This window comes from Populus trichocarpa, chromosome 3 (genome assembly GCF_000002775.5).
Source record: "Populus trichocarpa isolate Nisqually-1 chromosome 3, P.trichocarpa_v4.1, whole genome shotgun sequence".
NCBI classification, from domain to species: domain Eukaryota; kingdom Viridiplantae; phylum Streptophyta; class Magnoliopsida; order Malpighiales; family Salicaceae; genus Populus; species Populus trichocarpa.
In genome coordinates this window covers 21,517,996-21,533,697 of record NC_037287.2, presented here as the reverse complement: position 1 = coordinate 21,533,697, position 15,702 = coordinate 21,517,996, and the positions used below count along the sequence as shown (strand labels likewise).

The 15,702-nt window shown below is 34.2% G+C and overlaps 1 protein-coding gene across 1 annotated transcript; it reads left to right on the top strand.

Moving 5' to 3' along the window:
• The first annotated feature begins 7,748 nt into the window (after positions 1-7,748).
• On the top strand, positions 7,749-11,364 carry LOC7461352 (uncharacterized). The gene is made up of 7 exons (XM_002303954.4): positions 7,749-8,372; positions 9,025-9,111; positions 9,214-9,474; positions 9,625-9,789; positions 9,907-9,960; positions 10,058-10,204; positions 10,669-11,364. The coding sequence occupies exons 1-7, from the start codon at positions 8,190-8,192 to the stop codon at positions 11,044-11,046; spliced, it is 1,275 nt and encodes a 424-aa protein (XP_002303990.1). The 5' UTR covers positions 7,749-8,189; the 3' UTR covers positions 11,047-11,364.
• Positions 11,365-15,702: the final 4,338 nt, after the last annotated feature.

The following is a 15,702-nucleotide window of genomic DNA, read 5'->3' as shown; positions in this document are numbered from 1 at the left end:
TGTTTTTTGTTTTTGAAGTTATATCCATGGAGGGCTGCCTTTTCCCACTGAGCTAGCTTTCTGCTTCGTGCTCGTGGGGTGCTGGGTGCCAAAGCTTCGCTGACTTCTCTTCTGTGTGCTGCCACTTAAAGATTTAAGCCTTGGATTATGACCCTATCAATGCCCAAATTATAAGGGCAGATATCAAATAATATTCAATGTATCAGACAGAATCAAGAGGGAAGAATAAGAAATTAAAGAGAGTCCAAACCCTTTGTATTGATCATAAACCTTGACCTTTATAAGCATTTGGAATATTTTTTAAGCATAATTTACATTATTATTTGCACACAATATATATATAAAAAAAACTACTTTTAAATCACCAAAATTAGAAAAAAAAATCCCCCTATTCAAGGTAGCTAAAGAACATAATTCGAAATTAAATATAAATAAAACTTAAATTATCTTATAAAAGAATTAATTGTTTCAACATGGACACACTCATATTTTACTGTAAATTTCTACAATAAAGTTATTGTTTTGCCATTGACAATTTAAATCTTATAGCATGCTTTCAAGGGTAATATAGTATATTTTTCGGGATATATTTATCATTGCAAGATTGAATGGGGTAAAGAAGTCTTTAATCTTTGATTTGCACAACGTAATATCTAAAATATTATTAAAAGATGATTTTCCTTGAAAATTAAAAAAAATAAAAAACACTCGAGTCAACTTTAGATTAACTCAATAACTTACGACCTGAGATATGAGATAAGAGTAACCCAATAACAAAAAAATCATAACACTTCACGAAGCTTAAGGGCCAACAAATCAATGTCAAACGATAAAAATAAAAATAAAAAAATAATTTTTTTAAAATGATTTTAAAAAAGACCGAATTTAAACCGGGTTCATCATAAAAAATAGTGGATTGAGTCATGAGACTGAAATTACCCTGTAAAAGACATACATGAAAAAAAATACAAAGCAAAATTCTAAATAATAAAAAAAATTAAAATAAAAAACAATAAAAACTAAATCATGCACAAAAAATAATCGAAAGAAACTAATCATGGGTTAAATTGAAAAACAAAATAAATAAAGAAAAGGGTAAAAAAAGAGCAATAAAAAAAAACGAGGATCAAAATTAGAAACTAAATAAAATTATATTAAATTTCAAATGACAAGATCAAAAAACAATAATGAAAAAGATAAAAAAAATAGTAATTAAAAGAATGAGGACCAGATTGGATACAAAAGTCTAATGAGATTAAAAGATGAGGGATGAAATAAAAAAAACAAAATTAACTTTAAGAAGCATTTGATTAGAAAGAAAAGAAATTAAAATAAAAATGATCAAATTTAAAACAAATATAAATTAAAGGACACAACTGATTTTTTAAAAGTTATGCACAACTATCAAGGTCCTAGAGAGAGAAAAGAATGGGATGAGTAAAAAACTCCGTAGCTATTGAACTGACGCTGTACTGACTACACTTATCACCCAAATAGTTGCATTGTCACCTAACATGTCGGATGAGACGACAATTGAAGTTTTTGGCCATTGAAATACATCGCACGTGCCTCTAGAATGACGCGCGAGATGTTAGCATGCTGACGTGTGAACAACATGTGCTGACCTCTTTAATTAATTTATTTATATTTTAAATATGAAATTTACTAAATAGGACCCAACGCATATGAATATTACATAAAACTAATTTGTAAAGACTAAAATGCCCTTCCAGGCAGCCTTATTTTTTTAGTCAAAGATTATATACGTAATTTAACTGTTAAAAAAATGTGCAGAGACAAAAAAGTCATTTTTAGCAAGGTCAATAATTTTTAGCTCTGAAGGGTAGAGTCAATAATTAACTATGTAATTCAATTGGAAAATACACAAAAATCCCTAAATCAAAAGGCGAAAAATATTTTTACCGTACAGTTAAAAAAAGTAAATAATTAAACTAGCCCAGATTAATATGCAGATGACATTTGGATACCCTAGCTGATAATCCATATTGCTTTTGTATATATTTTTGAGGTGTAGCTATTACAAATTCGAAAGAACCTAATGGGCCAAAGGGAAAACAACAACAACAACCAATGTCCAAATATTTAATTGATGGGAAATTGACCTTTTTATTTAATTATTTCAAATAAAAAGAAACCTCGAAGAGTGATGGACATGCGTGCGTGGGGTGTGACAGCAACATTGGCTGGCTGTTTAGATGAATGGTGATCTTGTAACTAAACCCACAATAGCGACATCTCCTCTAATTATTTTATTTCTTTTCATCTTCCAACTTATAAACATGTAATGGAATAAAAAATACATATAAACACGTTTTTATTATCTTAAAACAATAATCAAGTATTAAGAATTGAGCTCTAATATTTGTTCAGGAGCACTAATTTGTACAGGGGAGAAGAGGGACACAACATAAATGAGCTTTATAAAGGGGGGCCAATCACACACATGCAATTTTGGAGGGAGTGGGGCCGGAATCATGCACAAATCAAACAGATGATGATGATGCGTGCAGGGATGGCCACGTGCCATGTCATGGAAATGAACAAGAGAGCCATGTAACAGTCCCTCACAGGGGCCCACCCATTCCATGGATCTGTCATGCAAGCAGACAGAAGAAACACACAGCAATACACATGTATGTATCCGTGCATGTGTTTCACTCGTGTCGTGTACAAGACAAGGGTTTGTTCATCTACCTCGTGTAAGTGTAAATTTCATCATCATCAACTGGATAAAAAATAATTCCTTTTTTTTATTTTTTAATCTATTCACTCGAATTACCATTGTTTTGATCCTCCTGGCCCCGCCTTGTTGAGGGATCAAACCGTTACTCGGACGAGATTTAATCAATGATTTTATTTTTAATTTTTGTAAAAAAAAATTGAATATATTCTAAGAGTTAAACACATTTTTTTTTAGAGAATAAAATATTTGAAAAAATCATGCTTTGAAAGAATGACATTCTTGAGGGATTCGTGCCATCAACCTCCTCCTCCTTGAGATGTTTTATTCTCTCACGAGTAATATTAATTTTATTTTATTTAAAATATTTCATACATCGAGAGAATGGATTTATTGACATGTCTTACGAATCCTGTGGTTGAGTAGCAATATTTGAAGAGCTTTGACAATTCTTAAATGTGATATGATAATTGGTAGCATGCCATTACCGATCGATCCAACCACGGATACCCACGTTTTACATTGACCCCGTGGTCTAATTACTATTCCCTTGCTAGAATTAATGATTCAAATTATTATAGTTGGAAAATTCCATCTAATGATTAACTCGGGTTCAAGGACCGTATCACAAGTAAGGAGAACCAATACTAACTGACTATTTATTTTTAAAAAATATTCAAAGTTATATATTTTTGACCAAAAATTATTTTTTTAAAAAATAAACAAGGTAAAAGCTGGACAACGTAGATGAGAACTAGTAGGATAACGATAACATAAAAAACACAAGAATTTTAATAAAAAAAAAATAAAGATGTAAATTTATAATTTATAATTTTATTATCTTAAATTTAAATAAAGTATCTTAAAAAGGTTTATAAAATCTTTAAATATGTTATAATAATCTACCTCAACTAGAAAACAATCTAAAACTTAAAAATATTAAAGATACTGAAATAAAATTCAAAATAAAAGTAATGAATATAAAAAACCTTAGTAAATAAAATTAACTCAAATATCAAGTTTCATTTCTAATCATGAAAGATCGATAAACAATGCAATAACTTTCCTCATGAAAATTGCAAGTAATAATCACTTGCCCGATCTAATTTGAACATTTACTAGTAGTTTATAAGAGTAATCATTTATATAATCTTGTCGTAGACCCAACCCAAGTGATCAAAACCTTCATCTTCTACCGTTCTCGCAACATTAATCGGTTTTAATTATGACAATTAGTTGATAAAGTCATAATTTAATGCTTTAATAACAATAAATACTGGTTGGTACGGTTGCTTAATGATGACTTGGTCACCGTTTTCTTTTCCCATTGGATTCTCTTCTCTTACGTCCTTTTACCTTCAGTTCTCAATCCTCTCCTTATATTTTCTTCCGTTTCTGCCCTGGTTTCCTCGTGACGTGTGCCGTTTACTCACGGGCGCCTGATTTTTCAATTTTCAACTCTCTTTGCACGAGTCTGTTACACGTGTACGGATCCTGTTGCTGCCACACGTTCTACGGCCTCCACACCATTGCGTTTGATTTCTCGGTACACGTCACTTCGTTTGTGTACTATGATGTATAGTCGACCCGGTTATTTGCTGATCCCAAACTCAACTCGGACCGAATGTTTTTAATAAATTTGAATACTAACCGAGCCAAAGCCCGGGTATCCTACCTTTATCGACTCAAAATAATTTTTTTATTTCTTAATGAATATTTCATTTTAATTTAAAGGTTTGAGTTCTCAATGTGTATTTAATAGTGCGTGGATATTGTTATTCAAATATATTTTTTAATTTAAATAAATTAATACATTAAAATTTTTATAACGAGTGGCGATTGTGTAGTAAAAAATGAGGGGCGCGTGAGGGAAGTGAGGGCGTTAAAGGGACATAACAGCTACTGCTCTGCCTCGGCCACTGCCTTGGTGGGGAGAAAACGAGGGGCTGAAGGCAGAGAGGACTCTTTCCTTGGGAAGAAGAATCCCTGTTTGGTCTCTCTAATTACCATAAATGGCCAACTTCACTGTTATCATTCAAAAATTACCTCCCATTCAAGTATTTATCCGTTGGGTGCGAAAATGGAGGTGCCAGCGCAACAATATGCCTATTTATCTTCATCTATTAATCTTTAAAAACAAATAAACAAAATGATATCAATCTAATGTTTAGTTGTTTTTAACTTTTTACAGTGTATTATATTTTTTAAAATATATTTTATTTAAATATATATTAAAATAATATTTTTTATTTTTAAAAATTTATTTTTCACATCAACATATTATAGTATCTTTTTAATATTATAATAACAATTATTTTTAAATTATTTTTCACTCTAAAATACGTATATCTAAACAATTTAATAAAAAAATAAAAAAATCTTTTCAGAATCATTTTTAAAAGATAAAAGCTTAATAAAATTTCGGACTGGAATAGTAAAAGGGTAAAAACACAACACAACACGTCACATCACCTCACCTCAGAGGATTGGCAAAGTAGGAGGGGAGCCAGCAAAGGGTGCAGCAAGGTGGGTGCCCACTGATTCTAGCATGGTCAGGTGCGATCAATCCCTTGTCTTGCCCCATTTACCTCATACCTGGGATTAATTACCACTACTCCCCTAAAGCTGGATTCTATGTGTTCTTCCTTAAATGAGATTTTATGATCGGAAAAAAAAAAAAGAGCACAGGTAGAGAGTAGAGACGAATGCTGTGGCTGATTATTTTTTATTTAATAATATTTTAAAATAATATTTTTTGATTTTTTAAAATTTATTTTTATATTAGCATATCAAAACAATAAAAAAAATACTTAAAATAAATTAATTTGAAATAAAAAAATAATTTTTTTAAAAAACCCAGTAATAACAAATAGATTTGAAAATCATGGATGTTTTGCTACCACGGTCCACCGGAATAAGAACATGAAAATCATGTTTTTTTTTCATGTGTGGTTTCAAATGTAGAGAAACGCAATCCGTTACGTGTAATCGATGAGAACATGATATATATATATATATATATATATATATATATATATATATATATATATATTACACACACTGAAATATGAACGTAGGACACGAGATGATATCTCGAGATCCTAAATCCTAAATCTTAAGAATTTAAAATCCATGCATGCATGCGAGCTTGTGTTCTTCTACAATGGATTGGATGCTTTAATTGTTGTACATTGAGCTCTTTTTTTATATATATATATATTGGGTGGTGGGATATTGGGTGTTTGTGTAGTTTGGAGATGAATAAACCAATAAAAGATCTTGCAATTTTTCTGGCAATGAAAACAACAACGACCATGTTTTTACAAAGTGTTCTTCGGAGCCACTAGAACAACAACATCTTTTTTTATAAATGGTGCCCTATCCCAACATTGTTTTATAATGTTGAATCTCAACACCTTCTGTTCTGGTGTGTTCAGTGGGTTGTTTCTAGGGTTTCAGGGCCACCATCCCCTTAAAACTTGACATGGACCGCGCAGGCCATGGTGTGGTTTATTTTATTTATTACAGGGAAATCAACATTATGATAAGAAAAGAAGGATCCTTGTCGAGGATATTAGCATAAAAAACACGAACGTGGATGGGACGCCAAGGTGTCTGCAAACGATTCGATTCTCTGGGATGTATTATTGTCCACAGTAAAGATGCTTTGGAATATCTTTTCCCCCCTCTCCTTCCGTTTGACAATGGTTAAATAAATACACGGAATGTTATGTGCGAGAAAGAACAATGCCGCTTCTTTTAATTAGTATTTCAAGATAAAACGTACAGACACAAAACAGTCAGAAATATATATATATATATATATTTAGGAGTAAGAGAACTCTCGTTTTCAAAGTATTTTTTTATTATATAAAAGATTCATTCTTAATATGAGTATATAAAAACATAAAATAAATGTATTTTCAGGGTAATTTTACAGTAAATTTCTACATAAAAAAATGACATGTAACATGTCTTTTCTACCCCTATTGTTTTCATCTCTTCCGTTTCAAAGCAGTAACAAAACACCACCTAAATGGCTCCACCGCCTATGAGGGTATTCGATATTGTAGTCTTTTAGAAATTAAAGTTCTTATTACAGTTTAAAATAAGATTTATTCTCGACTGAGTGGAGATAGATAACATTCAAGGGGAGTAATGATATGGCGATGGAAGACATGCCTATATCCACCCAATCAAGGGAGGGGGGAATTCAATTAATTAGTTCGTTGAGCGGTCAGTGTAGTGGGCATGTATGGTTAGACTCGAGAAACAGAGTCTCACCTTTTCCTTCCCCTCGGCACTCCATGGCAGCGGGGAACCCAGTGGTCTTGCTGTGATTTTACAATCATGAATCTAATGATTTTTCATGTGGAATACAATGGTGGTAATATATAATCTATTCAATGGTTATTATTGGCGTGATTGAGTTCTGGGGAAGCAAGCACTTGATCATGGTAGTAATCTCATGGCCCTTTTACTCTCATCAACTGTTCTGTGTGTTTGGTATAATTTAGGCGTAGTATTTTTAAAATTACTAGATGGTCTTTTTTATTTTCTACGAAACAATTCTCAGTCTAAAAAGCATTCTACACCACAGAAACAAACACTCAAACGCGTCGACAAACGAAGATATATATATCTCTTACAAATCCAATGATTAAACTTTTCAAAAAGTGGTCTTTCAAGAAAGAAAAGGGAGAGAATTAACGTTATTCTTTCTCCATATCAACTAAGAAATCGATTCCATATATTTGAAGAAATTCGCAAGTGGTGGGGGATCAATTTTGAACAGAAAGTGGGGCAAAATGGGGAATCAAAAAGGGGTGTCCCGAAAAGCAGGCTTTTCAAAAAGACAAAGGAACCTCATTGTCCCCTTTTTCCCACCGCCACCCCCAACAAATCCTGTATAATCCCTATCTTGCCCCTCGCTCTTAAATTAGAAAATAAGCACAAATAATAAGTCAAGAAAACTAAAAAAATACGTTCTTCCTCAATATAGACCAGTGGTGGAAATTGGAAAGCCGAAGTGGGGGGTTTAAGCTATATTTGTTAATGGGAGAGGGAAAAGGGACAGAGTTTATTAATGAAAAACAGGAGAGAGAGAGAGAGAGAGAGAGAGAGAGTGACAAGAAAGGCGAGAGTTTTTTAAGAGAGAAAAAAAAAAGAAAGTTTTTTTTTTTTTACTTTTAGAGAGAGAGGTGGGCTGAGTTTAATTGGATTTCTTTTTTGTTGGAAACAGAGCACAACAAGGAGAGACCCACTTCAAAGTTAAGTGGGGAGCTAAGGGGGGCGTAGGATAAGCAGAAGCTGAAGAAGATAACTTAGAGAGTTTGAGTCTTTCAAGCTCCCTTCACATCCTCTATCTCTTACATGGTAGTGTAGTAGTGGTTGCTGCTATGCTTATGCTTTAACCTGCATCAAAGGGGCGTAGGACAAGGGAGATTTTGCTCTGGTTCTTTCTGGGTTTCTTTTGTTTTTAGTGAAGATGGGTTCTTGCGGATGTGGTGGTGGTGCTCATTTCAGCAGAAGCATAGTGTTGGTTTTGGTTTTTTGCTTATTGGGTTTGATTTCAATAACTTGCGCTGCTAGATTGAGTGTGTCAAGACAGAAACTTGAGGTTCAAAAACACTTGAACCGCTTGAACAAGCCAGCTGTTAAAAGCATTGAGGTACCTTTTCCCCTCTCCTTAAAGTTCTGTTTGCTTACTGAGAAAGCGAGGGAAAATGTGTTTCTAAAGCTGTGTTCTTTTCTCTCTGGTTGCTAAATGGTGTAAGAAGTTAACTCAAGTTAAGCCTAATAGTGGATTTATGGGGTTAGCTACTACACTTATTTTCTTTCGGTTTCTTGCATTTTCTCATTGCTAAAAAATGGGTAAAGAATGTAATGTTATTTCATTAAATCTCCTTTTTTTTGTTCTGTGATGGCCATCAAATTTCTTGATTTTTTTTTAAATTTTATTGTTTTGAAACAGCAATGATGTTATATACGATTTTCCTCCTCTCTTTCTTTCTTTCTCTCCGTATAATGATGTCCTTTTTGGAGAGTTATTGAAACAAGAAAGAAAGCAACAGAAGCAAGAATTTACTCAAGACTGCAAATTTTAATTGCTTTCGGTACTTTACATTTTTCTCAGCAAGCAAGCAAAACATAAATGCAAGTGGGCACTGTGGTTTCTCTTGTAGTTTCATGTACATGTGGACTCAAGACCTCACTGATACACTTAACTCCTAGCATGACTTGGTAATTTGTTGGGCTGACAAATTCGGGGTATTACTGCAAGATTTCTCATTATCTCTCTTGTATTTTTGATGGCTATACAGAGTCCAGACGGGGATATAATTGACTGTGTTCACATGTCTCATCAGCCAGCTTTTGATCACCCCTACCTCAAAGACCACAAGATTCAGGTCCATCTTCTTCAGTCACTACTTCAAAGTTTATCCCTTTTTCATGTTTTTGGTTTTTGCTGTTACTGATTTTATGTTTTGGGTTTCTTTTTGGTTAATTAGATGAGACCTAGTTACCATCCAGAAGGGCGGGTCTTTGATGATAGCAAGGTGTCTACAGAATCCAAAGAAAGAAAAAATCCTATCACTCAGCTGTGGCATGTGAATGATAAATGCCCCGAGGGTACTATACCCATTAGAAGAACAAAGGAGGATGATGTTTTAAGAGCTAGCTCTGTGAAAAGATATGGCAGGAAGAAGCACAGAGCCATCCCCCAGCCGAGGTCCGCAGATCCTGATCTCATCAATGAAAGTGGCCACCAGGTAAAGTTTCTTGCTTTTATTCCTTTTATACCGTATAAATTTATCGAAAGTCATATAAAAGTATCTTTAGCGACCCACTTTTTTGATTTTGTCATGCTCTATTTGTTTCAAATGCTCATTTTCCTGTGGCAATTTCTTTGGGGTGATTAGCATGCAATAGCTTATGTGGAAGGGGATAAGTACTATGGTGCAAAAGCAACCATCAACGTATGGGAACCCAAAATTCAACAACCTAATGAATTCAGCTTGTCTCAGCTGTGGATATTGGGAGGTTCCTTTGGTCAAGATCTCAATAGCATTGAAGCTGGTTGGCAGGTATTATCCCAACTAGTTTAATCCTACTTCATCTATACTGGCCAGAAATAATTGAACTTTATAATGGAGACCATACATCTGCCATTATTTTAATGCTTGCAATGTGAATGGAAACAGGTTAGTCCAGATCTGTATGGTGATAACAACACAAGGCTCTTCACCTACTGGACTGTGAGCTTCTAATCCTGTGACTCCAATCAATCTTATAATTTTCATGGATTATTAGCGAATAGATTTTACTCAGTTGTTTTTCTTACGCTAATATCAGAGTGATGCATATCAAGCCACGGGTTGCTACAATCTCCTTTGCTCAGGCTTCATTCAAATCAACAGTGAGATTGCAATGGGTGCAAGCATCTCTCCTGTTTCTGGCTACCGCAATTCCCAATATGATATTAGTATACTTGTCTGGAAGGTAAAATCCAAGGCCTCACATTCACATTCAGCCCAAAGTTGAATAGCTAAAGACCAAGTCGTTAGTAAGATTTTCAATATATAGGAGCCAAAGATAAAATTAGAGCAACAGATGCTCTAATGGTTCAAATTTATGTGAAGATGCATCTTTGGCCATATTAGAATATACTTTCATGTATATAATAGAGGCCAGAGTGTCAGAACATCATTGTGGTGCAGGTGCTGAGAATCTTTTGGCATTATCCTATGATCATTGATTTTCCAACTCACTGAATTGATAAGAGGACATTGATACAGAAATAATAGATGCCATTTACCTTCCACGGTAGTGCTTAAGGCCTGACTTCTACTGTAGCTATATATTTTTACTGCCTTGCCCAGGAGGCCTGCTGCGCACCTATTCCCTATCTATACTGTTGCTCGCTGAAGCACCCATTTAACTTGGTTATTTTGGAACTTCTGCAGGATCCAAAGGAGGGGCACTGGTGGATGCAATTCGGCAATGATTATGTGCTGGGTTATTGGCCTTCTTTCCTGTTCTCATACCTAGCAGACAGTGCTTCCATGATTGAGTGGGGAGGTGAGGTGGTGAACTCAGAGCCTGATGGTCGGCACACCTCCACTCAAATGGGCAGTGGTCGTTTCCCCGAGGAAGGGTTTGGTAAAGCAAGTTACTTCAGGAATATTCAAGTTGTTGACTCCACGAACAATCTCAAGGCCCCTAAAGGGATTGGCACCTTCACTGAGAAATCTAACTGCTATGATGTTCAAACTGGCAATAATGGGGATTGGGGCCGTTACTTTTATTATGGAGGGCCTGGTAGAAATGAAAACTGTCCATGAAGTAAAACACCCTCCCATTTTCACCCCACACATTCTCTCTCCCTATGTATCATTCAACCTAGTGCAATGCCTCTCCCTCTCTTGTATACCTTTTTTTTTTAGTTTTTACTTTTAGGTTGGGTTACTAAACATGTGACATCTGCGGGAAGTTTTGACTCTTGTTTTTTCACCAAGATTCTCCTTGTAAGTGGCTGGGGGAAGCGGCCAAGTTTCTCAAAAAGCTAAAAGAAACAGGCCTTTGTTTGCTCTCTCTGTTTTTCTATTTGTTTGTTAACACTCCTTGGAGTGGCTTGTTAATGAATGAATCAACTTCTCTCCTATCTTGCCCCCTCAAAATATCCAAGTTTGCCACAAGTTTCTCTTTGTTCCTCCACTTTAGAATACAAAAGTAGAGAAATGAAGGGTGGAAAGGACCAGGGAGCTCTGTGAGGTTTGAAGAATATTCTCATTCGAGGAAAAAAAAAAACAGGAAAAAGAAAAGATTATCTGGATGATGAGTGTTGCTTGTGGGTGGATGAATGGCAGTGCACATTTCATGGTGCCCCTTTACTTTTTGTAAAGAGAGCTCAACAACCCAGCCATCTTCACCTAAAACTGACCAGTTAAGTAGTGATAAATTGCTTTGCCAATCCTTCATTCCTCGGAATGCATGACAGGTTCTTCCATTTTCTTAATGGCTTCCAGTTAAGATTCCTTAATGTAGAGTATATATAAAATAAGATAGATTTTTCAAGATCGGCATGATGAATTAATTAAGATGCTAAAATGTCATTTTCTGCCAACAACCTAGAATGTGCAGGAACACATGGACTGCAAGCCTTTGAGATGGGGTTTGTCATGTGAAAAGAGTGGAGAATGTCAGTGCTCAGATTCATTATTCAAGGTCTGTTTTAGGGTTGATTAAGATTTAAGAACTGCCAAGAAATCAAAGTGAAAATTATCGTACATGGACTTTTCAAACTAGATCCAGCTGTTCCAATACAAATCCTAGGTAAAATATTTCAGCTGTGGCTAGAGAACAACCCAGGGTTTCCCACAGCACTGTTATCAGTCAAAAAATCTTGTTCAAAACCACAAACATGCATTCCACAATTAAAGGGTCAGAAGGCTTGAGTCCAGTTTGGCATGGCACTGATCAAGATATCCTTTTATCTTTTTTGAACAAGAAGAGATAACTCCATGCTGACCAACTCTATAGCTGATAGACTGTCAACAAAGTAGCAGTATCTACAATGCAGAAGCATAGGATTACCAGATCTATCAAGTATTACTGCTTGAGAATGGATGCATAGACATCTTCTTGTCCATTTCCCCCCTCCCCTCAACGCAGCCACATGAACAAGCACATAATTAAACATGCTGATGCATTGACACAGTGCAGGGAAGAGAGTTGTATGTGTAGTTGTGTACACTAAAATGTACTCAAAAACAGTCAACTGCAGAATCTGGCTTCATGATATCACATAAGTTGCTCCTTTAAAAGGTAATTAAGGTGATCTCTTCAACTGATTTTTCTTCTCCCTTTGGGCTCGCTCCAAAAAAAAACAAGTGGTTAAGCCTATTTTTCATGAAAAATTAATTTTTTTTTATATTTTTAAATTGTTTTAATATATTAATATCAAAAATGAATTTTAAAAAATAAAAAATATTATTTTAATATATTTTTAAATAAATTTTTTTTAAAAAAAACAGCCGGTAACTGATTCCCAACATCCTAAACTATCTTTAAGTGCCTAAAATGGAAAGTGACGATGTGAAATTTATTTATTTAGTGACTCGAAGTGTGAACATTGGCAAAAAAATGAAAGAATGTAAAAGACAAAGATGGGGCCTTGGACCCTTTTTGTATCCCAAAATAAAAATAAAAATAAAACAAGAAAATCATCACAGAGCACCCGCAGGCTGCAAGAACATGACGAGGACCCGGGTGGACCAGAAATCAGCAGCAGCAGAAATTCCAGGCAATAGGCTGGTGCTGAAGGCCTCACGCGAGGAGGATTTCTCGCACCTATAGATCGGCAACCAGAGAGTTTTTCTTGCGGGAATTGTACTGGAAGAAAAAGGAACAATCGTACAAGTAAAAGGAGAAGGAAAATCCAGAAAAAAGAAGCCTTACATGTGGCAGAGACAGCATTGAATCCAGCAACTCAACCTGAAAAAACTAGGTCTCTGAGTTGAGGAGTTCTGAGTTCTCTTCCCGAGTTTTATCATAAAACACTCCCAGCAACGATACATAATGCATAATAAATGATAATGATTGTCAACTGAGAATTAACTTGGAAAATAATTATAATTTAAGAAGCTAAATAAAAAAAAGCACAAAAAAATTAAATGAATATACTCATTAATTTTTTTATAAAAAACTACTGATAATCAAGTAATATCATTAAATCAAAAGTACAGAGTGAGAAACAGACACGATTTTTTTTGTTTATTTATTTATCTGAAACACCGCCTCTGAATCAAACAGACCGTAGGATGGGTCATCATCTGGCCGAAGGCATGGACACCACTATATTATTTGCCTTTTAAATTTCTCACCACATGCAGAACCCAGACCTGCACGTCCCATTTTCAGTCATTAGAGGGACCAGCATCAGCTAGCTTGGTACTCGCATCAGAGTTGATTTTCACGTCCCAAGGCCGGAACAGGGGACTTCACTGCACAGATTGCGATCGGGCTGGTTTTGATGCCATATGTTTCACAATAAAACTTGAGACTCATATACATTGCTTTGGATTGAAAATTTAATTTTAATTAAAGAGAATGAACACATTCCGACTAAAAAATTTAAAATGTCAGATGATTTTTTTAAAATAAATTTACATTACACTCTGAAAAGTCTAACATAAATATACTAAATATCGGGCACCAATCCAAAAGAAATGATGCATGGTCTCATTTATATAGGAAAAATCCCACAAAACTCTGGTCCCTGTTCGGTCATTTGTTGTATATGTTTACGGAACCCGAAGCACGAGAACAACCAAAATTTTGTTGATTTATTGGTACCAGTTTTCGACGAACCAGGAACAATTAAGGTTATTCTGATCAGTTAAAGGAGGGAAGGTTCAGAGAAATGCAAGAAAGTGGCCATCGTTTTCTTTACAAACTCTCTGTCTCTCCCCATTCTGTAGTAGCTAGAGGCTTTAAGCTATCATTCAATGCTGACCATGCTGCATGAATCTGCCAAAATTCATCTTCTTCTCTAACCTTACTCGTACCTATTCAATGTTGAATATGCAGGACTGGTCTTTCATGCATGGGGGCATTCTGCATTGAATACCAGCTCGATATCCAGCTCCTATCATTAAATCCTTAATTCTCACCATAGTTCAAGATCCTCAACAACTCTCATTTTGAACATTAAATCATGTCAAGTTTTTATCTTTCAACGATTCTAATCATTCTGAGTATCCTGCATGCATATATTTGCTGGAAAGTGCTCCAAGATGGTGATTCTGAATGGTGTTCTAGTCTAGATGTGCCTTATTTTCTCTTCATCGCTTTTGATTCATGAAAGTTTCTATGTTTTTTTTTAGTATATTAATTAATCAAATACTTTTAAAATTATAATAAAAACAAACACAATTTCAACCGATCATGTGACCGTACATTAAAATTGCCTCTTTTCCTAGTACTTGACAATTAGTATATAGATAGACTGTTTACATACATCCCTTACTACCTATACGAGACAAGAATATTTATACACACATCATCTTTGAAGAATCTTTGCGGCACCTATGTTTAAAATCAAACTTGTTATTACATCTATGAATGTAGATATACACTTCTTGGAGAAGAATTCAATGGCGAGATTTGAATTCAATGCATTTAGGCTAAATGAATAATTTTCTTGCCATTTTAACGAATCCCTCCATAACCGACTTAAGATTTCTTCCATAAATTGGAAACGAGTTACTTATTTTGTGTTTTTTTTTTTTTTGATGTTTTAGCCTTTATTTTTAATATAGTATATGGAGTTTATGTGTTTTTGCATTTAAAATGTTTTCTTTTAAAATTATTATTTTTTATGTATTTTTAATATGCTGATATAAAAAATAATTTTTTTTTAAATAAAAATATTATTTTAATATATTTATAAGTAAAAATAATTTAAAAAACAATTATTATCACACTTTCAAATTATAATTAAATAAAATATAAGACAAACTAGCTCATGTTGATTTTATCAACTTATGTTTCAAGTTTCATGTTATATATAAAGAAATTAGTTTGACATTAATTATAAGCAAAGCAACAAATTAAACTCAATCCTATTACATCTCCAACCAATTCCAAATTGGGATTTGGATTTGCAAGAGAATTTCTACAACTAGGTTTCATCACATGACTGCCAAATCATCTTGATTCTTGAATTGGTCGCAAGTCTTTTTCTATTTAGAATTAAAAAAAAAACCATCCCAAGATTCTTTACCTCATTAAATAAATCAAGCTTTGAAAACACAAATTCTCTGCCTACTAAATTAAGAAAATTACTTCCCATGACAACAAATGGACCCTCAAATATTAAAAAATAAATTCAAACAAAATAAATAAATAAAAAACACCTTTCTTTTTCCAAACTCAGGCTAATTGTCTGCAAAATCAAACAAGCATGCACCATTGAGAATCTCGCACCCATCCTCAAT